At 41.5% G+C, this 25,690-nt stretch overlaps 1 protein-coding gene across 2 annotated transcripts in view; it reads right to left on the reverse strand.

Moving 5' to 3' along the window:
* MCF2L2 (MCF.2 cell line derived transforming sequence-like 2) overlaps positions 1-25,690 on the reverse strand; it is a 247,088-nt gene that overhangs the window by 137,642 nt on the left and 83,756 nt on the right. For both annotated transcript variants that reach the window (XM_009239585.4, XM_054553050.2), the window contains 4 exons: positions 23,583-23,673; positions 20,833-20,952; positions 5,757-5,873; positions 561-710 (listed from right to left, as the gene is read on the reverse strand). In XM_009239585.4, coding sequence (XP_009237860.4) covers positions 561-710; positions 5,757-5,873; positions 20,833-20,952; positions 23,583-23,673 — 478 coding nt within the window. The remainder of the gene's footprint in view (positions 1-560; positions 711-5,756; positions 5,874-20,832; positions 20,953-23,582; positions 23,674-25,690) is intronic.

Here is a 25,690-nt window from a genome sequence, read left to right on the forward strand (position 1 = left end):
TTTATGAATCATTTAATAGGTGCCTGTCCTTCAACTCAGGTCAGGGCGCCTTCCATAGTCCTTTTTCTCAAATTCATCCCCAAATAAAAAGACACACTCCTGAGAAAGTGAAGCAATAAGTCCGCTTATTAGTCTGCCCCAAAACTTTACAACCACTGCTGGAAAGCTTATACTTCAAAAGCCAGCCCCTACCCCTGCAATTTCAGCATGTTCTGTCTTGCTCTGTCCTGAGCAGGATCACGGGAGGGCGACCCTTGAAAGGGTGCTCACATGTCTCAGCTCACCCGGACAAAGCTGGAAAAGCCCTTCCCTGTGCTGCTTCCCACCGTTCTTCACTCACCACCCAGTCTCAAGAGACTCACTCACCACCCAGTCTCAAGAGACTTCTTTCATTACAAACTGCCTGTCTGGAAGGTTTAAGTTGATCAGTGGCTTCCAAGTCACTAAAGAAGAAGGAAATGAGGGCTTAACTGTTGTTAATTCTGCTCCCAGCTCTCTCCAAGAGGCAGGCATACCTGCTGGCACAGACGCTGGCCTCTGAGAGGCCATTGACCGCTCACCTGCAGCTTGTCCCGCTGCCTTGTGTGGGACATGAGAAGGTCTTCCGTGGATAGCATGCTTCTGGGCAGCTCTGTTGTGGCCAGGCAGGCCCCAAATGTCTGCAGCATCTGGGCAGTGGTCTTCAAGGTCAAGGCAAAGTTTTCGATGGCCTGGAAGGTCAGACAATTGTAACAATGTGGAGAGATTAACATTCACCATCATGCTCTCTTGATGGAAAGACAACAGATTTAGTTGATAAAATTAGTGAATAATCACCTCACCTTGGAAATGGTATAGAGGACCTGATTCTGATAGGGAGATTAAAAAGAGGCTGGTTTTAGTCTCAATGCTGCCACTAGTTGACTTTGGATAAGTCACCTCTTTACACTGAACGTCAGTTTATTTATCTATAAAATAAAGTGATTGAGTCACATGATCTTTAAGATTCCTTTGAGTTCTAACTTTCTGAGTCTCTCGTTCAAAGAGGTGACACCCAGAAAATGCACCGTCACACAGAAAAGAATCTATATATCTCACTTATAAAACAATATGTACTGTATATGTGTGGTTATACTATTCCTAGTTATATATACAGGCAAACCTCAGAGATATTGTGGATTTGGTTCTAGGCCACTGCAATGAAGCCAATGTTACAATAAAGTGAGTCACAAAAATTCTTTTGTGTCCCAATGCAAAGGGAAGTTATGTTTACAGTATACTGTAGTCTATTAAGTGTGCAATAGCATTATGTCAAAAATTCCACATACCTTAATTTAAAAATACTCTATTGTTAAAAAATGCTAACAATCTTCTGGGCCTTCATCAAATCACAATCTTTTTGCCGCTGGAGGGTCTTGCCTCAATGTGGATGGCTGCTGACTGATCAGGGCGATGGTTGCTAAAGGCTGGAATGGCGGTGGCAATTTCTTAAAGTAAGACAACAATGAAGTTGCCACATCAATTGACTTCCTTTCATGAAAGATTTCTCTGTAGCATACGATACTGTTTGACAGCAGTTTACTCACAATAGAACTTCTTTCAAAATTGGAGTTAATCCTCTCAAACTCTGCCACTGCTTTGTAGACTAAGTTTATGGAATATTCTAAATCCTTTGTTGTCATTTCAACAATGTTCACAACATCATCACCAGAAAGATGAAGAAATCACTTTTTTTGCTCATCCGTAAAAAACAGTTCTTCATTCATTCAAGCTTTATCATGAGGTTGCAGCAATGCAGTCACATCTTCAGGCTCCACTTCTAGTTCTCTTGCTATTTCCACCACACCTGCAGTTATTTCCCCAGCTAAAGTCTTGAACCCCTCAAAGTCATCCATGAGGGTGGGAATCAGCTTCTCTCAAACTCCTGTTAATATTGATATTTTGACTTCCTCCCATGAATCACTAATGTTCTTAAAGGCATCCAGAATGATGAATCCTTTCCAGAAGGTTTGCAATTTGCTCTACTCACATCCATCAGAGGAATCACTATCTATGGCAGGTATAGCTTTACAAAATGTATTTCTTAAATAGTAAAACTGAAAGTTGAAATTGCTCTTTGATCCACAAGCTGCAGAATAGATGTTGTGTTAGCAGGCATGAAAACATTCAGCTCCTTGTACATCTCCATCAGAGCTCTCAGGTGACCAGATGCATCACCAATAAGCAGTAATATTTTGAAAGGACCTTTTTGTCTAAGCAGGAGGTCTCAACAGGTGGCTTAAAATATGCAGTTAACCATGCTGTAAACAGAAGTGCTGCCATCCAGGCTCTGTTATTCTATTTCTAGGGCACAGGCAGAGTAGATTTAGCCTCATTCTTAAGGGCCCTAGGATTTTTGGAGTGGTAAATGAGCATTGGCTTCCATTTAAGGTCACCAGCTGTGTTAGCCCCTAACAAGAGAGTCAGCCTGTCCTTTTAAGCTTTGAAGCCAGGCATTCACTTCTCTAGTTATGGAAGTCTTAGATGGCATCTTCTTCCAATAGAAGGCCGTTTCATTTACATTGAAAATCTGTTGTTGAGTGTAGCCACTTTTTTTTTTTTTTTTTTTTTTTTTTTTTTTTTTACCATCTTAACTGTAGCCACTTTTTCTTTTCTTTTTTTTTTTTTTGAGATGAGTTTTGCTCTTGTTGCCCAGGCTGGAGTGCAGTGGCACGATCTCAGCTCACTGCAACCTCCGCCTCCCGGGTTCAAGCTATTCTCCTGCCTCAGCCTCCTGAGTAGCTGGGATTACAGGCACCCGCCACCACGCCCAGCTAATTTTTCATATTTTTAGTAGAGACAGGGTTTCACCGTGTTGTCCAGGCTGGTCTTGAACTACTGACCTCAGGTGATCTGCCCGCCTTGGCCTCCCAAAGTGCTGGGATTACAGGCATGAACCACTGCGCCGAGCCGAGTGTAGCCACTTTCAGCAATGATCTTAGCTAGATCTTCTGGATAACTTGCTGCAGCTTCTGTAGTAGCACCTTGCACTTGTATGTTACAGAGAAGAATTCCTTCCTTAAACCTCACAAACCAACCCCTGCTAGCTTCAAACTTTTCTTCTGCAGCTTCTTCTCTCATTAATAGAATTGAAGAGAACTAGGGCCTTGCTCTGGATTAGGCTTTGGCTTAAGGAAATGTTGCGGGTGGTTTGATCTTCTATCCAGGGCCAGACCACTAAAACTTTCTCCGTATCAACAAGAAGGCTATTTTGCTTTCTTATCATTCATGTATTCACTGGAGTAGCATTTTTAGTTTCCTTCAAGAACTTTTCCTTTGTATGCACAACTAAGCGAACTGGCTAGGCTAAGAGGCCTAGCTTTCTGCCTCTCTCAACTTTTGACATGCCTTCCTCATTAAGCTTAATCGTTTCAAGCTTTTGATTTAAAGTGAGAGACATGCCATTCTTCCTTTCACTTGAACACTGAGAGGTCACTGTAAGGTAATTAACTGAACTAATTTCAATATTGTTCTGTCTTAGAGAGTAGGCAGGCCCGAGGAGAGGGAGAGAGACAGGTGATGACCAGTTGGTGGATCAGTCAGAACACACACAACATATATCCATTAAGTTCACTGTCTTACATGGATGCAGTTTTCGGCACCCCAAAACAATTACAATAGTAACACCAAAGATTGCTGACCACAGATCACTGTTACAAATATAACAATTGGCCGGGCGCAGTGGCTCATGCCTGTAATCCCAGCACTTTGGGAGGCCGAGGCGGGCAGATCACTTGAGGTCAGGAGTTCGAGACCAGCCTGGCCAACATGGTGAACCCTTGTCTCTACTAAAAATACAAAAATTAGCTGGGCGTAGTGGCACGTGCCTGTAATCCCAGTTACTTGGGAGGCTGAGGCAGGAAAATTGCTTGAACCCAGGAGGCTGAGGTTGCAGTGAGCTGAGATTGTGCCACTGCACTCCAGTCTGGGTGACAGAGCAAGACTCTGTCTCAAAAAAAAAAAAGAAAGAAAGAAAAAGAAACCAAACATAACAGTAATAACAAACTCTGAAATATTGCAAGAATTGCAAAAATTTGTCAGAGAGGCACGAAGTGAGCACCTACTGTTGGAAAAATGGTGCTGATAGACTTGTTCAACACAAAGTTGCCACGAAACTTCAATTTTAAAAAATTGCAATATCTGTGAAGCCCACTAATGTGAAACATAATAAAATGAGACATGATTATATGTGTGTGTACAAAAAATATATACATGTAAAAGGCATGTAAAGAATATCTCTGGTCTTTCAATACTAGTTGTATTTTTTAAAGTTCACTATAAAATGTTTAGCACATACACAACCACAAACCATGGTTACATACTAGGCCAGGGATGGCCTATAACAAAAACACCTTAGGCTGGGTAATTTATAAGCAGCAGAAATTGACTTCTCACAGTTACAGTTCTGGAAGCTGGGAAGTTCAGGATCAAGGCCCCAGCAGATTTGGTGTCTGGTGAAGGTCTGTTCCTCATAAAGGATGCCTTCTGTGCCCTCACAGGGCAGAGGGGGCATAACAGCTCCCTTCAACCTGTTTTGCAAGGGCACTAACTCCATTTATGATGCCAGAGCCTTCATGACTTAATACGTCCCAAAAGGCCCCTCTTCTTAATGCTATCACATTGGGTTCCAACATGTGAATTTTGAGGGGACGCCAAAATTCAAGCCATGACAATGAGTTTTGATCTCACTTTTTCCTCAATATTACTGAAACTCCTAACTTAGCATAACAATCACCAATATCAGTATGTAGGAAAAAGTAAAATACTATATATCAGGTGCTTTCACAGACAATACATCACTTATTCCCCACATCAAACTTTCAGGAGGCTTTTGTTAGTCCGGGGTTTCTCAGCATTGGCTATTGACACTTTGGGCCAGATGATTCTTTGTTGTGGGAGGCTGTCTTGAGCATTGTAAGGTGTTCAGCAGAGTCCCTGACAACCAGTTAACTTCCCCCACTAAGTTATGACTACAAAAAAGTCTAAAGATATTGACAAATGTACGAGGCAGGCAAAATTATCCCCTATAGAGAAATACTGTGTTAGTCCCATTTTAACAGAGGAAGAAACAAGCTCAAAAATACTTAGAAACTCATCCGACATCAGACAACATGTTATTGTGACAATTTTTTAAAACTAATTTCAACTGTGATTTTAGATTCGGGGGTATATGTGCAGGTTTGTTACATGGGTATATTGCATGATGCCAAGGTTTGGGGTACAGTTGATCCTGTCACCCAGGTAGTGAGTATCGCACCCAATAGTTCTACAATCCTTGTCCCCCTCCCACCTTCTCGCCTATAGTAGTGCCCGGGGGGTGACAATATTTAAATGTAGCTTCTTCTGACTTCATAGGTGTCAATATGTCTGTACGTTAGAATCATCTGGGGAGTTCTGTGGTGTGTTAATGTCTAAGACCCATCCCAGATGAAGTAAATTAGTTTCTCTGAGGTACAACAGGCTATTGGTGTTTCTGGAAACTTCCCAGGTGCATTCAAAGGTAAGTGTCCCAAAACCCCCACACCGGGAGATGCAGTGGGATAAGGTGGTCAACAGGAGAAACCCCAGCCTTCGCCCTTCCACGCTCCTTCTTCTCCACTCTGTGGCTGAGAAATCCCAACCACCCCAAGGTCAGGCAGTCACAGGGTGACCTCCTGGCAGTTGATCTTTAACTCCCCCACCCCATCTTCCGGAAAACAAGGAGAGACAGTGAAAAGCACACATAAGCTGGTACTCACAGTGCGGTGATTTACCCACTGACCGTGGCGATATTCCAAAGTCCCCCCTAATTCCCGGGTCAGTTGGCTTTTGTCGATGTAGCCATGAAGGTCAGAGACAGAGTTTACCATGATGATCTGTAAGGTAAAAATTTAATTAAACATACTCCTCGTTGATCATTAAATAATAGCTCATTTAGATTCTATTCTTATCATATTTTATATTCTATTATTATTTAAATGATACTTCAACTTTGCCTTATCAGGCATTTATATTTAAAAATGGTTACGGCCAAGCACAGTGGCTCACGCCTGTAATCTCAGCACTTTGGAAGGCTGAGGTGGGAGAATCATTTGAGGCCTGGAGTTTGAGACGAGCCAGAGCAACACAGCAAGACCCCATCACCAGAAAAATTTTTAAAAAATTAGCCCGGCGTGGTGGCATGCACCTGTGGCCCCAGCTACTCAGGTGGCTAAGTCAAGAGGATTGCTTGGGCCTGGAGGTTAAGGCTGCAGCAAGCAGTGATCACACCATGGCACTTCAGCTTGGGTGACAGAACAAGACCCTATCTCAAAAAAAAGAAAAAAAACAGTTACTATATCCAGCAGGGAAATATTTTAAAGTCTCTTCCATTTTTCGCTTTTGAATGAGAAATACCAAAGTGTGGTATAGCCTGTGACAAAATGTTGACTTGGCTCAGGGAGCGCAGTTCCAGGCTACCTAGAAGTCAGGCCTCACTTTACATGAATTTTCAGTCAAAAGTTCCCAAGCTAAGGTACACCTTTCAGCCACCAAAATCAAGTGTTGTGTTATGGCCTGAAAGTCTACCATGAGAAGCCCAATCAAAGCTGGTCGGTTAAATGTCAAAATAAAATTAGAATACAGGGAAACACAAAGAGTATGCATTGAAAAGACTCATTACACTGATGCGCCCCGATGAAGAATATTGATGTGTCCCTACTTTGGCTTGCATTGAGGGGATCTGGAGGTAACAGGGCGTTGGGTTTTATAAACTAGCAGTTCCACTGATGAGCGAACACTCACACATCCAGAGGAAGCTGACACATCCCAAATTGCCCCTTTCTATTCCTTGGCAGTAGTTCTGGCCTGGGTGTGGTTCTGGCTCACTCAGTGACTAGATCACACCCTCTACTCACTCCTGAGTGGGACAAGGACTCCTCACTCCTATCTCTGAAACACATCTTTGAAGCCTTTAACTATGACATTATATTTTTTCACTCCCTGTTAATTATTTTGAAAATTAACTCTTGGTCAGAGGACATAAGAATATGGACTTTCTTCTATTATTATAAAGTATTAGTCCAGGAATGAATCCACTTTAGAATGAGAATATAAATTAGAGCCCAGCCAGGTACGGTGGTTTGCACCTGTAATCCCAGCTACGCAGGAGGCTGAGGCAGGAGGACTCCGTGGGCCCAGGAATTTGAGGCTTCAATGAGCTGTGATCGCATCACTGCACTCCAGACTGGGTGACAGAGGGAGACCCCATCCCTTAAAAAAAAAAAAAATAGTGGCCTAAAGTCTATAGGTCAAAATTATGCAACAAAACTGATTTATTCTTTCAACAGATATGTATTGAACTACTAAAAAAAGTGCCAGGTGCTGGGGGATAATACAGTAAACAAGACAGACCCTGCTCTAGAGAGACTCAGGCTCTGTGGGATTTGATTACTACCTATCACCACCTTAACCTTGTCAGGCCCCATGTCTTGCTCCTCCACTTCTGAAAACAGTTTGGGGCTTTTAAAAGTTATCTTTATAATATGAGAATGGATAAAACCCTCAATCTATCTGTGCCTTTCTCACCTAAAAATTTTAAACCACTTATGGGAGTTTTTAAAAGGTTTTTATTCTTTCTAAAATTAGAAATTTTAGGACAGGTCATTAGAAATTATCAAGCTAAAAATGTATTTTGCTTCTTGGAGTATGAGTTGCTATGGTAATAATCGACATTTAAAAAAATACCCAATGTGCAACATTGTATTAGGCAGAAGTAACCTTGCACAGGGTCTGGAGTTTCAGAAACCTGTGCTGCCAGGCTGCATATTTTCTGCACCATTAGGGAGGTGTGATATCCCACACTTGCCAAAACTCTGCTTTCTCATCTTAAGCTTTAGATGACAAAGAGGAATTTTAAGTTGAAAGCGAAAAGTGAAAATTAAAAACAAAGGATTATATTAGAAGAGTTAATACTGTTAAGTATTGATCTGTAGAGTCAAAACAATTCCATAATCAAAATCCCAGCCGTCTTTTTATAGAAATTAACAAACTGATTCTAAAATTCATATAGAAATGCAAAAGACATTGAATAGGTAAAACAATTTTGTAAAAGAAGAAGAAAGTTGAATGATTCACATAAGTTTTGTCAATTTCAAAACTTAATAAAATTGCAGTAAAGAAGAGTGTGGTAATGACAAAGGATGGACAAATAGATCAATGGAAAAAAAAAAAGCAAGTCCTGATAGACCCACACAAATACGATCAATTGATTTTTTAAACTTTTTATCCTGTGAAGAGGCTGGGCACAGTGACTCACGCCTGTAATACCAGCACTTTAAGAGGCAGAGGCGGACAGATCACCTGAGGTCAGGAGTTCGAGACTAGCCTGGCCAACATGGTGAAACCCCGTGCCTACTAAAAGTACCAAAATTAGCCGGGCGTGGTGGCGGGTGCCTGTAATCCCAGCTGCTTGGGAGGCTGAGGCAAAAGAATCGCTTGAATTCGGGAGGCAGAGGTTGCAGTGAGCCGAGATTACACCATTGTACTTCAGCCTAGGCAATGAGAGTGAAACTCCATCTCAAAAAAAAAAAAAAAAAAAACCACAAACCTTTTTATCCTGCGAAGTAATTATAGATTCACGGGAAGTTGCAAAGATAATTATAGTTTCATAGGAAGTTACAAAGGCAGTACAGAGAGGTCCTAGGCACCTTTCACCCCCAATGGTTACATCTTACATAATTACAGTACAATATCAAGACCAGGAATTTGATATGCTTATAATGTGTGTGTAGCTCTGTCATTTTCCCACATATGTTATTTCCTGTACCCACCAGTACAAGCAAGATGCAAAACTGTCCCATCGCCACAAAGACCTCCCTCGTGCTGCACCTTTCAGTCAACTCCCACCCCCAACATCCCTCCCTGAACCCCGGCAAACAATAATCTGATTTTTTTACAAAGGTGCAAAGGTAATTCAATGGAGAAATAGTTCTATTTAAACAAATGGTGCTGAAACAACCGGACATTCACATGTAAAAATAGGAATCTTGACCCACACCTATGAAAGTAGCCGGAATCAAAACAGAGTCACTAGCATTAAAAAATAAATAAATAGGCCGGGCGTGGTGGCTCACATCTGTAGTCCCAGCACTTTGGGAGGCTGAGGCAGGTGGATCACAAGGTCAGGAATTTGACACCAGCCTGACCAACATGGTGAAACCCTGTCTCTACTGAAAATACAAAAATTAGCCGGGCGTGGTGGCAGGCGCCTGTGATCCCAACTACTTGGGAGTCTGAGGCAGGAGAATCACTTGAACCTGGGAGGCAGAGGTTGCAGTGAGCCGAGAGAGCACCATTGCACTCCAACCTGGGTGAGAGAATGAGACTCTGTCTCAAAAAATAAATAAATAAAAATAAATAAATAAATAAAACCTAACCAACAGGCCAGGGAAGACTGCAAAGAAAGGGTTCTCACACTTGTATGCCTGATAACAAAACTATCACAAAGGACTGTAAAACACACAACCTGGCACACAGGCCACTGCAACATTTAACTGCCTGTCCAACTTCCGATTGGCATCACTCTTGTTATTGATCTTTGTAGCCAATAATAATGATCTCGAAACAATTACATAATGCTCCTCATGTTCCCTTTAAAAACCTTTGTCTCCCTCTACCTTCCTGAATAGCACGTAGTTTACTATGACATACATATTCCCATTTCAATGCCCTGTTCCTGAATAAATATTGTTTTCTTTTAGAGAGCCTCTCCCTGTCTGTTACTTAGGCTGACATATCTCACATCTTACACAAAAATTAACTCAAAATGGATCATAGATCTAAACACAAAACATTAAACTTGGCAGAAAATGTAGAAGAAAACTGTGGTATAATAAGAAATGTATTTAGTCTTTGTCCGTGGTTCCTGGTACTGAGTTCCTAAAACCCTTAAAATTTCTTGAGTGATAGGAGTATCTTTTGTTATTTATAATGAACCCCTTTGGTCACACCTGAGTTTACACTAATGAGGTGACTCAGGGTGGGAACCCTAGATGGCCTCTGGATGGAGCTGGTGTCCAGAAAAAAACAAGTGATTATAATTTGGAATTTTCAGCCCCACTCACTGACCTCTGGGAAGAAGATTAAACTCTATAGAAACTCTAGAACAAGGAGATTTATGGAGCTCCCAGGTTGGTGAATACACCAAGGTACTGGAAGGGTGGTGTGTTGGAAACAGTTTGGAAGCTCTGTGCATCCCACACACCTTGCCCTATACATCTCATTCATCTGGCTGTTCCTGAGTTATATCCTTTATAATAAGCCAGTAAACGTAAGTAAAGTGTTTCCCTTAGTTCTATGAGTCATTCTAGCAAATTATAGAACCCAAGGAGGAGGCTGTCGGAACCCCCCTAATCCACAGCTGGTAGGTCAGAAGTATAGGACGCCCAGAGTTAAAATTAGCATCTGAAGTGGGGACAGTCTTGAGGGACGGAGCCCTTAACTTGTGGGATCTGATGCCAACTTCAGTGTCTGAATTGAATTGTAGAACCCCTGACTGGTGTCTAGACAGTTGGAGAACTGCTTGATGTGGGAAAAACAAAAAACAAAAAACAAAAAAAACCCCACACATTAGGTGTCAGAAGTGTTGTGTGAGTAGAGAAAGTGTTTTCTCAGAGAAATTTTAGGAGAAATCTTTGGGTTAGGCAAAGAGTTCTGTGATATGACACCAAAAGCATAACCCATAAAAGAAAAGCTGATAAGCTGGACTTCATCCAAATTAAAAACATTTGCTCTGCAAAAGACACTGTTAAGAAAATGAAAATCCAACCTACAAACTGAGAGAAAATACTTGCAAGTCATATATCTGACAGTGACTTATATCCAGAACATATAAAGAACTCTCAAAACCCAACAACGTGAAAACAAAAACCCAATTAAAAAAGGGCAAAAGATTTGAACAGAAGCATCACCAAAGAACATATACAGATGGAAAATAAATACATGAAAAGAGGCTCAATATCATGAATCATTAGGAAATAGCAAATTAAAACCACAGTGAGATACCACAACATGCCTACTAAATGACTAATTTAAAAAAAATACCCTTGTTTTTGAAAAGGTGGTAAGAGTATGAAGCAGCTGGAATTCACATACATTGCTGGTGGGAATGCAAAATGATAGAGCCACTTTGCAAAAACAGTTTGGCAGTTTCTTTTAAAGTTAAACATAAACCTACTCTGTGGCCCAGCAAACACATGTATGTGAATGTTTATAGCAGCTTTATTCTTTCTTTTTTTTTTTTTTTGAGACGGCGTCTCACTCTGTCGCCCAGGCTGGAGTGCAGTGGCCTGATCTCGGCTCACTGCAACCTCCGCCTCAGCAATTCTCCTGCCTCAGCCTCCAGAGTAGCTGGGACTACAGGAACCCCCCACCATGCCCAGCTAATTTTTGTATTTTTAGTAGAGACAGGATTTCACCAAGTTGGCCAGGCTGGTCTCGAACTCCTGACCTTAGGTGATCCACCCACCTCAGCTTCCCAAAGTTTTGGGATTACAGGTGTGAGCCACCATGTTTGGCCGCAGCTTTATCCTTAATCACTAAAAACTAGAAACAACTCAAATGTTCTTTCCTGGTGAATGGTGAACGGATAAACGGGTACCTCTATAACGTGAGATAATATTCAGCAATGAAAGGAAAGCACTACGGACACACCCAGCAACATGGATGAACCCCAAATGTTTTATGCTAAGTGAAAGAAGTCAGACTCAAAGGCCACTCAGTATACACAGTCATGTGTCACTTAATGACAGAGATCAATTCTGAGAAAATCGCCATTTGGCAATTTCGTTGCTGCTCAGTCATAAAGTGCATTTACACAAACATAGATGGTACAGCCTGCTACACGCCTGGGCTAACTGGTGTAACCTACTGTGCCTAGGCTACAAGCCTGTACAGCATGTTACTGTACTGAATACTGTAGGCAAGTATGACACAATGGAAAGTATTTCTGTATCTAAACACATCTAAACACAGAAAAGGGGCCAGGGGCAGTGGCTCACATGTGTAATCCCGACACTTTGGGAGGCTGACACAGGAGGATCGTTTGAGCTCAGGAGTTCAAGGCCAGCATGGGCAATACAAGGAAACCCCTGTCTCTACAAAAAATAAATTAAAAAAAAAAAAATCAGCCGGGCATGGTGGTGCGCACCTGTAGTCCCAGCTACTGAAGAGGCTAAGGTGGGAGGATAGCTTGAGCCCCAGAGTTTGAGGTTACAGTGAGCCATGATCACACCACTGCACTCCTGCCCAGGTGACAGAGCAAGACCCTGTCTCAAAAAAAAAAAAAAAGAAGAAGAAGAAAAGGAATGGAAAGGAAAGGAAAGGAAAGAAAAGGAGAAACTTTTTTTAAAAAAGTACAGTAAAAATACAGTTTTAGAATTTTATGGGACCACCATTGTATATGTGTTCCATTGTTAACCAAAATGTTGTTATGCAGCACATGGCTGGAATTGCATTTGTATGACTCTCTGCAAAAAGGCAAAACTATAAGGTTGGAGAGCAGATCAGTGACTGCCAGGGATTAGGGATGGGGAGAGGGGCTGGCTACAAAGGGGCAGAGTGAGGAAGTCTTGCATGGTGATGGGACCGTTCTGAATCTTTACTGTGGCGACTAGATAACACCATGCATTTGTCAAACTTCATAGAACTGTACACCAAAGAGAGTGAATTTTACCTGATGTGAATTTTCAAAAACAAACGAGAGGCAGTTTCCCCACATTTTTTTTCTTCTTTTAATCTTTACAGGATAGAAATGTTTAAAAAGTTTTTATATTCTATATAGTGAAGAAAAAAAGCAGAATAACTCTGCTCATCAAACCCACAGGACACATTAAGCAGGTAAAACTGGCCTTAAAACATTTTTTCTGTGTTTTCTTGGATTCTGTTTTTGTCTATTTGTCATCCTCTCATTCCAGGGTCAATGACATGAGCCACATTTTCTTATTTTCTGTACTCTTGAGGCTCTGGCATTTGTGGCCTCCATGACTAGGAAGAGACTGCCCCACCACCCCCACCCCAGGGCTAACCACTTCTTAGAGACAGCGAAGGGGTTAGCTGGGAGCAGGTCTTTCATACGCAAAACAACCAGTCTCAAATCCAAATCCCCAACCACCGCCTTATCAAACTCTCACACACCAGGCCATTGTTTACCTTGCCCTAAGTCATCCCAGGGCCAGGTACCATGTAACAAAGAAACAACCCTTATACCCCAAAGATTGCAGGAGTTATTCAAACTAGTCCATACTAAATCCTGCCTTGCTTTGCCTGCAGAGGTTACTGCAGTAAACGCTCTGTCCTAGACTTTCCTCTGCCTCCTGACCAAAGCTTGGTGCTTCCCCAGTGGCCCAGGCGACATAAGGTGACCCTGACCCCTGGGACATGTGAATATTGTAAACTTCTTCCTTCCAAACCTGTCTCTTCCTGTGGCCCCACCAACTTTACCATACATGCATATTCTTGGAACAATTGTTAAAAGCTAAAAATGTCTTGTTTCTTTTCCTTTTCTGTACACATTTGTGTTCTTATCTATAGATGCTTAAAACTGTTCTTTCAAAGAAATACATGGTCTTTTAACTGCACAAGAAGCATTTCCTGTATTCTGACACAAACTCCATTTTAAGCAACCAATTTCCACGATCATAGCCTCTTCAGGAGTTTTACAAGACTGCCTTGGTGACTTCACATTAACAGTTTTGTGAGGCGGCTATGAGTACAGCTGTTCCAGAATAGGGAAGTGCCTGGCCAGCAACAGGGACTCAGAAACCATCTACTGGGAGGCCAAGGCGGGAGGATCACTTGAGCCCAGGAGGTTGAGGCTGCAGTGGTCCTGATGGTGCCACCGCACTCCAGCCTGAGTGACAGAGCAAGACACAGTTTCAAGCAAAACAAAACGAAAACAATTTACTATATCAAAGTACTTACCCTCCACAGATAAAGGTAGGGGAGGCTGTCACTTGACTACAATTACATCCTTGGCCCACCTGATTCCCATACCAGTCAGGCAAAATAAACTCCTTTCCCCCCAACATGTGAAAATATAATTATCTAACTAGAAATGACCAGGAAGATGTTATAATATAAGAGAGGCTAGGAAGCTACAAAGTAAAGTGCTAATATCACAACCATGTTTTAAAAATAAAGAAGATAAACTGACAGTTTGAACTGTCATTGAGAAGGCAACACGTATTTCGAAGTTAGATTTCATTAAGCTTGGTAACTTCAGACTCTGCCGTTTCTGGAGCATCAGCGCTACCAGGGAGTGTGACCTTGTGCGTCAGGTGAAATGGTAACTTACGGAGTGAACCTGCATTAAAGAATGCCCTACTCAATGTGCCCAGGGTTTGGGTGACTGAGAGCTTTTTCAAAAGTTGATTTTAAGTTTAAAATCAAAAGCAGGTCAGGCAGGGAATCAACCCACACTACCACAAATAGAAGTAGCTAAAGTCAGAGTATCAAGATAAAGCAAATGTTCAGTCCCTCCTAGGTGTAGATGCACCACATGAAAAGGAGCGTATAAGTCACAAATGTATCTGTGTACATATGAGCACACCTAGATCATATGTATCATATGTATAAAACACATGTGTTTTATATGCAATCAGGGAAATATGCACAACATTTGGTCAAATGCTCAGTTCCAACTCCAAACGTTTTTGAATGGCAAGAAGAATTGATGAGTCTTCATTTTTGAAGGGGAGTCATGAAGGTACTCATGAAGATGATGACACGTCATTGGCTTCTTGTCAGTCTCCATCTCTTCCCAAACATCAACAGTTACTCAAGTTAGGAAAACTGAGCAAAGAACTCAGGTCTCACATTTTCCTTAAACACTCAAGTATTTCAAAAATGAGTATTTAAAATAGAATGGGAAATTCATTTTGAGTTTGGCTAATCCCCAAAGTAGGAAAGAAAGGATTTTCAGAAATTTGATTATTAATATAAGATGGAACCAAAACAAGGAAAATAAGAGTAGGAAAGGAGAGAGAAAAATGAGAAAAATCCCTTGTCTAAGATGGCAAGTCTTCACTGAGATGGGTTAAATATTCTTTCAGAGTAATTTTATTTTTATTTATTTATTTATTTATTTTTTGAGACAGAGCCTTGCTCTGTTGCCCAGGTTGGACTGCAGTGGCGTGATCTCATCTCACTGCAACCTCTGCCTCCCAGGTTCAAGCAATTCTCCTGCCTCAGCCCCCCGAGTAGCTGGACTACAGGCATATGCCACCATGCCTGACTAATTTTTATATTTTTAGTAGAGACAGGATTTTGCCATGTTGGCCAGGCTGGTCTTGAACTTCTGACCTCAGATGATCCTCCCACCTCAGCCTCCCAAAATGTTGGGATTATAGGCTTGAGCCACTGCGTCCGGCCCTCTTTCAGAGTAATTTTAATTAAAGCTATTTTTTGTTAATTTTGAACAGATAATATTTATAGATAGTAATAAATTTGAACAGAAAAAGTCTATCTAAATAGAAAAATCCTCCCCTTTCCCACTTAGCCCCAGCCATCTAGGTGGAGATCCAGAAGGCAACCACTTTAACCAGCTTCTTGTATATCTTGTGTATCCTTCTCAAGATGATCTATGCACAATCATACATATAGCCCTCTTATTTTATCCAAATGGGAACCTACTGGATATACTGTTCTCCCTTGACTTTACCCTCACTTAAATATACATCTTACATGGACTGAAATTTAAGGTATCAGTATGAACTTGTGATTTCTAGGATATTTGTAATTACAAATATGTACATGTATATGTGCATATACATGCATATATTTAGAGCTTCTGTCTGCTGAAAGAGCCTAAAAACAAAGATACCAAGTAGTAATAGCACATCTTGCATCCAGATCTTGGACTCTAATATTTTCAACACCAAAAAGAACCAGGGCTCTTAAGAGAAATGGCCGGTAACAAAGCTGGATCAGAGCACGCCTGAGAGGGGCCTAGATGATCATATTAGGCCAGAAAGTAAGGAAGTGCCAAAAAAAAACAAAAAAACAAAAAGAAAAACATGATAGGGACATGTCACAAGGACACAAGAGTCAGCTTGAAGGGGTTCCCGGTGGCCAAATCTGGGACAGCTGGAGCACCACGATAATTGAGAATGGCAATGAATTACAAACCACTGAAAAACTAAGAATCCAAAACGATAATAGACAAATAGGTGAGAAGGGAAGGCTCTAGCTTACAGTAAAATACCAACTTCTGATTAGTAAATGATCAGAGTGCTGGAGTTGGAAAATCATTATTTTGCAACCAATAAATAAAGGTTGTTTCAGGCAAGAATCTTTAATGGATATTAAAGAGAGATTGGACTTTTTGAGAAGCAGGATTTTTGCATGATCTTAAAGTGACTCTTCAAAGATTATTAGTTGCAAGGGAAAGAATCTATTTAATATTTGGGAAAGTGGACAACAACACTCTGACTAGGGGATCAAAATTCACTTCACCAATAGGGGACAGATGAGCACCGTGGGCCTCCAGGCGATACTCCGAGAAGGACATGTATCACTTGAGTAGCATAAAAGACAAAGAAAGGGCCGGGCACGGGAACTCACGCCTGTAATCCCAGCACTTTGGGAGGCTGAGGTGGGTGGATCACCTGAGGTCAGGAGTTTAAGACCAGCCCGGCCAATGTGGTGAAACCCCGTCTCTACTAAAAAAAAAAAAATACAAAAATTATCCGGGTGTAATGGCAGGCATCTGTAATCCTAGCTACTCCGGAGGCTGAGGCAGGAGAATTGCTTGAACCTGGGAGGCAGATGTTCCAGTGAGCCGAGATCGCGCCATTGCACTCCAGCCTGGGCGACAAGAGTGAAACTCCCTCTCAAAAAAAAAAAAAAAACAAAAAAAAGACAAAGAAAGGGCCAGGCACAGTGGCTCATGCCTGTAATCCCAGCCCTTTGGGAGGCTAAGGCGGACAGATGGCTTGAGCCCAGGAGTTTGAGACTAGTCTAGGCAACATGGTGAAACTCCATCTCTACAAAAAAATTAAAAAAATAGCCTGCATGGTGGAGCGTGCTGGTGGTGCATACCTGTGGTAGCAGCTACTCAGGAGGCTGAGGTGGGCAGATACATTGAGCCCAGGAGATGGAGGCTGCAGTGAGCTGTGATGGCACCACTGCACTCCAGCCTGGGCAACAGAGACTCTTGTCTTAAAAAAAGAAAAAGAAAAGAAAAAAGACAAAGAAAGGCTATGAAAATGTTTTAGATTAAACAAAACTAAAGAGATATGATAACTAAATCCAAGACCCAATCCTAGAGTAGATCTTCTACATATATCCTGTATATATGTATACATATTAAATATATTGTGTATGGATCTCTTCATATGTATATTTATTCTAAGTATACAGATAAATACATATACATTACAATACATATACAGAAGCAATACATATAAATACATAAACATATTACAAACATACATATACACTATAATACATGTTATGGTTTCAATGTATGTTGCCCTCCAAAATTCATATGTTGAAACCTAATCACCAAGGTGATGATATTGGAAGGTGGGGCCTCTAGGAGGTGATTAGGTTATGAGGGTTCCTTCCTCATGGATGGAATTAACACCCTTAGAAAAGGCTTGAGGGTGGCTGGGCACAGTGGCTCACACCTATAATCCCAGCATTTTGGGAGGCCCAGGCAGGAGGATAGGTTGAGCCCAGGAGTTTGAGACCAGCCTGGGCAACACAGCAAAATCCCCTCTCTACAAAAAATAAAAAAATCAGCCACGCATGGTGGTGTGTGCCTGTAGTCCCAGCAACCTGGGCAGGAGGATCACTCAAGCCCAGAAGTTCGAGGCTGCAGTGAGCTATGATCCTAAGCTACTGCACTCTAGCCTGGGTGACAGAGAGAGACCCCATCTCTAAAATCAAAACAAAGCAAAAAGGGCTTGAGGGAGTGAGTTCGCTTCTTTTGCTCTTCCACTCTCCTTCCATGTGAGGACAAAGCGTTCATCACCTCCCAAGGAGGGAGCAACAGTGTGCCATCTTGGAAGGAGAGACTGGGTCCCTCACCAGACACCAAACTTGGTGGCACCTTGACTGTGGACTTCCCAACCTCCAGAACTGTGACAAATAAATTTCTGTTCTTTATAAACTGTTGAGTCTGCAGTATTTTATTATAGCAGCATGAACAAACTAAGGTAATACATACATAATACATGTGACTGTAAAAATATTATTCTAAGTAAACATAAATATATAACATTCTTATGTGTATATATATATATATATATCATATAAGTATATATAGAGAGAAGCAAGTGATAAGAAATAACCAGATGATGATAAAATGTTAACAATGGGTGGGTGAATCTGGACAAAGGGCATGTGATATTCTTTGTGCTATTCTTATTCTTGCAATTTTTCTATGAGTTTGAAATTAGTTTCAACTAAACATAAAACATCCAAGAATATATATTAGAAAATGTAATATGTAATCACTATAGACTTATGTTATCTATTTTTTATTTTTCAATGGACTAAAATGCCTAAATTTTAAGGATAGAGTTCAATTCATTTTGATAAATGTATATAGACATGTAACACCACCGAATCAAGATATGGAACCTAGCCGGGCATGGTGGCTCATGCCTGTAATCCCAGCACTTTGGGAAGCCGAGGTGGGTGGATCACCTGAGGTCAGGAGTTCGAGACCAGCCTGGCCAACATGGTGAAACCGCATCTCTACTAAAAATGCAAAAATTACCCAGGCGTGGTGGCGGGTGCCTATAATCCCAGCTACCCAGGAGGCTGAGGCAGGAGAATCGCTTGAACCCGGGGAGGCAGAGGTTGCAGTAAGCCAAGATCGTGCTGCTGCACTCTAGCCTGGGTGACAGAGTGAAACTCCATCTCAAAAAAAAAAAAAAAAAAAAAAAAAGATACAGAACATTTCCTAGAAAGTTCCTTTTGTCTCCTTCCAACTAGTCTCCACCACCCCTCATCCCTAACAGCAGCCACTGTTTTGATTTTCTATCACAACATAGTTTTGCCTGTTCTTGAAATTTTTCTAAAAGGAATCATAATCATACTGTTTAGTGTCTAACTTCTTTCTCTCAAGAGAATATGTCTGAAATGTATCCATGTTGTTGAACGCATCAGTACTTCACTCCTTTTTATTGCTTAATGGTATTACATTATATAAATGTGCCACAACTTACATATACTTTTCTGTTGATCAGCTGATGGACATTCTTGTGTACACCTTTTTGTGAATTTGGGTTTTCATTTCTCCTGGTTGGGTCATAGGTTAGGTGTATGTTTACTTATAAAGAAACTGTCAGCAGGGCATGGTGGCTCACGCCTGTAATCCCAGCACTTTGGGATGCTGAAGCAGGTGGATTACTTGAGGTCAGAAGTTCAAGACCGGCCTGGCCAACATGGTAAAAACCCATCTCTACTGAAAATACAAAAATTAGCTGGGTGTGGTGGCGGGCACCTGTAATCTCAGCTACTTGGGAGAGGTAGGAGAATGTCTTGAACCCAGGAGGTGGAGGTTGCAGTGAGCTGAAATTGCACCACTGCACTCCAGCCTGGGCAACAGAGCAAGACTCCATCTCAAAAAAAAGAAGAAAAAAAGAAACTATCAGCTGTTTCCATTGTGGTTGTACCATAACTTACCACTTTATTGGCTACAAAGTATTTCACTGATTGGGTAGATAATTATTTAACCAGTCCCCTATTGTCAAGCGTTACGTTATTCTCAATCTTTTACCTTCATAAACAGCTTAATAATGAATATCGCTGTCTAAGCAGCTTTGTGCAGATGTGTGAAAATATCTGTAGGATAACTTTACAGATGGGTGAAAGAGGGTGTACATTTGAATTTTCTATAAATACTGATAATTAGTCCTTCACATTGCTCATTACCAAATCCATTCCTACCATTGAAATACAAGAGTGCTTGTTTTCTCATATCTGTTTGCCAAAGTTATAGGTAAAATTTTGAATGTTTTAGTTTTAATTTGTTTTTCTCTTCTGAAAATCACAATGTTGACTCTTTACTTTAGCTTCCGGTATTTATATCACCCCCATATTTTAGATCTGTGTTTTGTTTCACCTGTACAATTTAGCTTCCTCCCAAGTTCCTTTCTATTATCTTAGACACCACCTTCAGAATAATTTTACCATGTCACTCCCCACCTAGAAAACCTTCCCTGGGGCCGGCATGGTGGCTCATGCCTGTAATCCCAGCACTTTGGGAGGCTGAGGCGGGCGGATCACATGAAGCCAGGAGTTCGAGACCAGCCTGATCAACATGGAGAAACCCCGTCTCTACTAAAAATACAAAAATTAGCCAAGCGTGGTGGCGCATTGCCTGTAATCCCAGCTATCTGGGAGGCTGAGGCAGGAGAATCACTTGAACCCCAGAGGCAGAGGTGATGGTGAGCCGAGATTGCACCATTGTACTCCAGCCCGGGTGACAAGAGCGAAACTCTATCTCAAAAAAAAAAGAAAAAAGAAAATCTTCCCTGGATCCCCACTGTCTACTGAATAAAATCCAAAACCTGTGTCCTCACACTGAAGATCTAGTCCTTGTTTCTTACTCTTTCCTCCAAAAGATTACTGTTTACGTGCCCCAACAAAAATGAGACTTCCCATGGGCCTCAGTCCAGTGTGTACTTCCTGCCTCTGTGCCTTCACACATGCGGTTCCCTCAGCCCAGAGAACTCTTTCCTCCCTCTCTACCTGTTGAATCTTACCTTGCCCAGAAACCCTGCCCAAATGCCATCTTCGCCAGATGCCCTAACCAAATGAGACAAGATGAAAGGTCTTGCTTACCGGCACTTTCGTTTTAAATTCATTTCGATAGTATTTAATGCCAATGTCAGTGAATGTCCTCTGGATAAAGCGAGATGGACGAAGGATGAATATGAGCTGTAAGTTTCCTGGAAATGCCACCTGCAAGCATCAGGAAAAGTGTCAGGAGGAGAGAGAAAATGTCATATCCATTACCAGGGTCTACTTTGGTCTCCCCTTGCCCAAGATCAGGATCACAGAAGGAAAAGTTAAAATGGATGCCATGGATGTAAATTTCACCAGATTTCAGGGCTAAAAGAGACCTTAGAGGTCGGATAATCCTAACCCCTCGTAAAAAAACAAAGCAAACCAAACAAGCAAGAAAAATGTTTTCTGCTTATAAAAATAATTCATATTATTTATAGAAAAATTGGGAAATTAATAAAAGTATACATTAGAAAGTGAAAACTCACCCATGGGTTTTCATAGCCATACTTAATATTTCCATCTGTTTACTTATAGGATGTTTTCTCTGTTTAAATATCTTTATCATGGCTCATATTATTAAAATATTTTGTAATAATGCCTTTTCACTTAATGTTATACCAAAGGCTTTTATTCCTGTTATTAATAAATTCCTTGGAAATATTATTTTTTCTGGGTGTACAATTTATTTAACCATTCCCTTACTGTTAATCATTTAGGCTTTTTGATAATTTTACTATTGTAAATGACACTGAGATGAACACCTTTATCCACATCTTGGAATATTTTCTTAGGCTAGATTCATAAAATAATTACTGAATCAAAGAGCTCGTATTTTAAGTATTCTTGATGTATATTATTGCTAAGTTGCTTTCAGAAAGTATCGCCCTCATCTCGAGGCAAGATTCTGAGCAGGTTCATGTAACTGCTTCGGGGCAGACTTAGGAACCCAGGTCTCCATGGAAACTGCCATAGCTTTCCATTCTTCCAGTGGTTCCCCCAAAGCAACCTCCTATGGGGCTTTTTTTTTTTTTTTCTAAATCAGGTCTTTACTCCAGACTATTTTGATTCATTAGGACTGGGATGAGATAATCTAGGTATCAGTATTTTCAATGAGCACTTGAAGAGATTCTGGCAGGTAGCCAGATTTGGGGATCCCTGCACTATAGCATGTTTTACATATAAAGTGATCAACGTAATTCTGGGACAAATTAGGCTCAGACATTAGATTACTCATGTATTATGTATGGACCCTGGAAAGCCAGAACTCTCTAGAGACCAGACCTCTGGAATAGTCATGGGCATCAATCATGGCTGCAGCTATCCCAAAGATAAATCCTATATCCACAACTAAACTAAAGGGAGAAAACAATCCATGCGGCAATGGGAGGACTCTCTTCCCCATCTTTAAACGCAAGCTCCTAACAGAAGAACCTTGCGCTTTGTTGTGCTAAGACAGAAAGCATTAGCTGAGACATAATTTGTGAATTTGGATGAGGCTCCAGAGCAATCTGAGAGGGACTCCGTGTGTGGGCATGTTTGCGTGTGTGACTCCTTCTGCAAGCAGGTTTAAGTGAGGTTTCAAATGTCCCTCTTCCGTCCTGCTTTACCACACTACCACATCCATCCTCTTTAGCCAGTCCCAACTGCCCCAGAGGGCCTATGCTCACGTAAAAATGCTTGACTTAGCTGGCCCTAAGGGGTCTCTGCTTGTGGTGGAGTTCACAAGTCTGAGGTCCCTACAGAGGAAGGACACATCTACTTGCTGAAAGACAACAGACAGGGATCAAAATCAGACTATAAGCAAAAGGAGGCCAATCCAAGGTGATATAATTTAATGCAAATGCAAGCACACCTCCCACCACGCTACTTAAATATCATTGTGTCTGTTTTTGCCATTGTCTTTCTAATATATGAATAAATAATTTGGCTAGGTGCAGTGGCTCAAGCCTGTAATCCCAACACTTTGGGAGGCTGAGGTGGGCAGATCACTTGAGGTCAGGAGTTCGAGACCAGCCTAGTCAATATGGTGAAACCCTGTCTCTACTAAAAATACAAAAATTAGCCAAGTGTGGTGGTGCACGCCTGCAATCTCAGCTACTTGGGAGGCTGAGGCAGGAGAATCTCTCGAACCCAGGAGGCAGAGGTTGCAGTCAGCTGAGATCACGCCACTGCACTCCAGCCTGGGTGACAGAGTGAGACACTGTTTCAAAAATAATAATAATACTGAAATAATAAATACTGTCTTAAATTGAATTGCCCCCAAAGCAAATCCTCAGACAAGGATTTAAGTACAGGTAGTTTGTTGGGGAAGCGATTCCAGGAAGCACAAATGAGGGAGTGGGGAGGAAGACAACAATGAATAGAGCGGCAATATCTCAATGAGGGGGTTACTGCCGTAGGCAAAGGCGGCTGAGACCCTCTGGGATACTGTGTGGAACACACCTCAGAATTGCCCCACTGCAGATCTGGAAGCTGAGATATTTATCTACCAAATCCTTTAACTCAATGGTTGCAGGTTACTCCTGGGGCATTAACTTTCCAGCACTCCCCACCTGCCCCTCTTCAGTGACCAGAGAAGTCAGTAAGGTAGAGAGACTTAGGAAGTCTTTGACAGGCTCAGAATTGTTTGCAGGTGACCTGCAGATGGCAGAGGAGATAGGGATGTGACATAACAGCACCTGTTACAAAGACCTTCCCAAAATTTGACATAAAATAATTGCCTTTTCCCCAGGACTTTGATATGAAATAGTTGAACAGATAATTTAAATGACTTTTATAATAAAAGCACAAAAATAAATATTTACAGCTATTCGTGTCAAGGATGCCTTTACGGAGCTCCACTTGTCTCTTCGTCTGTCGATAACAACAACGAATCCAATGCTGGCAGCCTCCACACTGCAAAGAAGGGTGGTCAGTGTCAGAGGTTAGGTGAGACTCATACGCTCCATGTGGCTCCCACAGCAGAATACACCCTGAAGCCTCCACAGCACTCCAGGCTCACCGTGTAAACACCCTGCACAGCACAACCAACTCCCTCTCCCAGTCTAAGCCTGGGAATCTTAACAAAATAGATACTTTGTTTCTCAGACCCACTGGAGAACTCCCTTTCTGGCTGGCAAATGCATGAAACACCAAGGAACACATGTGTTCAAGCCCAAAGGAAATATGCACGTGTCAGGTGAGCATCACATATTCCCAATGTAGGCGGAGGACCTTGAGGTTGAGCTCTGCCATCATCCTTCCACTCCCAAAGCAAACATTCACAGAGCTATCAGTACAGTAACACGCTCAGCTATGAGGCTCTAGAGCAATCGGAGAGGGAGTAATGAGACAGGTGTTTGGAATTAACACGTCAGTGGGAAAAGCAACCCCCTCGCAGTGCCTGGCTATAAATAGGCCAATAGACCATATGCTTGAGAAGACATCATTGATACTAAGACCAAAAGGAAGCTGTTTGGTCCCCTCTCAAGTCCTCACGAAATTCTCACAGAATCCTTCGAAAGTAGAATTTTAAAAGTGAAAACATTTTTTTTCTCTCCTTTGGGAAGAAGCATGGTACAGAGGAAAGAGCAAGGGCTTTGGAGCCTGGTTCAAACCCTAGCGTTGCCACTTACTAGCAGTGACACACAGAGTTCACCTAACTCTTCTAAAATTCGGTGTTCTTCTCTGTAAAATGAGAATCATATTACCAGTAATGAGATGGTTAAAAGCACAGATTCTGGAACCAACTTGACTAGATTTGAATTTTGAATTCTATTTATATATTGTGTGTGCTTTTTGGGGGTTGAGGGGTAGTTACTTAGCCCCTGTAGTTTCTCGGACTCTTCGTTTGTAAATCAGAAATAATAAAATAGTATCTATCTATGAGGTCGATGTGAGGATTAAATGTGTGTGTGTGTGTGTGTGTGTGTATACATATATGTAAAAACATGTAAAATGCTCAGAACAATGCCTGGCACTTGGTAATACTGTGTAAGTACTATTATTCTTTCTTTCTTTTCTCCACTTCTATTATGTCTTATGTGCTTGTCACAGAGATTAAAAGAGATATACTACATGATAAGTAGTTGGCCTATAGTAAACCTTCAGTAACTCTCTAATACTGGGTAAAAGGTGGGCTTTACCCTACAAAAGTGTGTGTATGTGAATGAGGCAGAAGGTGTAAGCAAAACCTGCAGGAAAACATAAGAAGCTAATCTCAGTTAAGCATCACTGGGTTAATCGATTTTCACAGCCCCATACTGACCCAGGTTATCTTGCTGAAAATTCATTTTAAAAATGAAAGTGAAATAAGGACATTTCCAGACAACTAGAGGTGAGAGAATGTATTGTCATTAGACATACACTTGAAAAAATACAGGTTCAGCTGATGTTTAGGAAGACTTTCACTCCTACCAAAAACAAAACACTGGTGAAGTTAAAAGCTCATATTTTTCCTTAAATATGACAGAACTCTGAAGACAAAGAAATATAAATGAACAAATTCCAGAGAGACTTAAGACCTTCCATAGAGAGCAAATACTACAGCAGACCTTTACATAAAGTGGTGGTTGCCTATTCTGAGAATAGGCAGGCAAATGAAGGAATCTGAAGGGAAATAATCCAACATGATAACTTGATTTTTTTTTTTTTTTGAGACGGAGTCTCACTTTGTCACCCAGGCTGGAGTGTAGTGGCATTCTCTTGGCTCACTGCAACCTCCGCCTCCAGGGTTCAAGTGATTCTCCTGCCTGAGCCTCTTGAGTAGCTGGGATTACAGGCGCCCGCCACCACACCCGGCTAATTTTTGCATTTTTAGTAGAGACAGGTTTCACCGTGTTGGTTAGGTTGGTCTCAATCTCCTGACCTCAGGCGATCCACCCACCTCAATCCCCAAAGTGCAGGGATTACAGGCGTGAGCCACCACGCCTGG

This window comes from Pongo abelii, chromosome 2 (genome assembly GCF_028885655.2).
Source record: "Pongo abelii isolate AG06213 chromosome 2, NHGRI_mPonAbe1-v2.0_pri, whole genome shotgun sequence".
NCBI lineage: Eukaryota > Metazoa > Chordata > Mammalia > Primates > Hominidae > Pongo > Pongo abelii.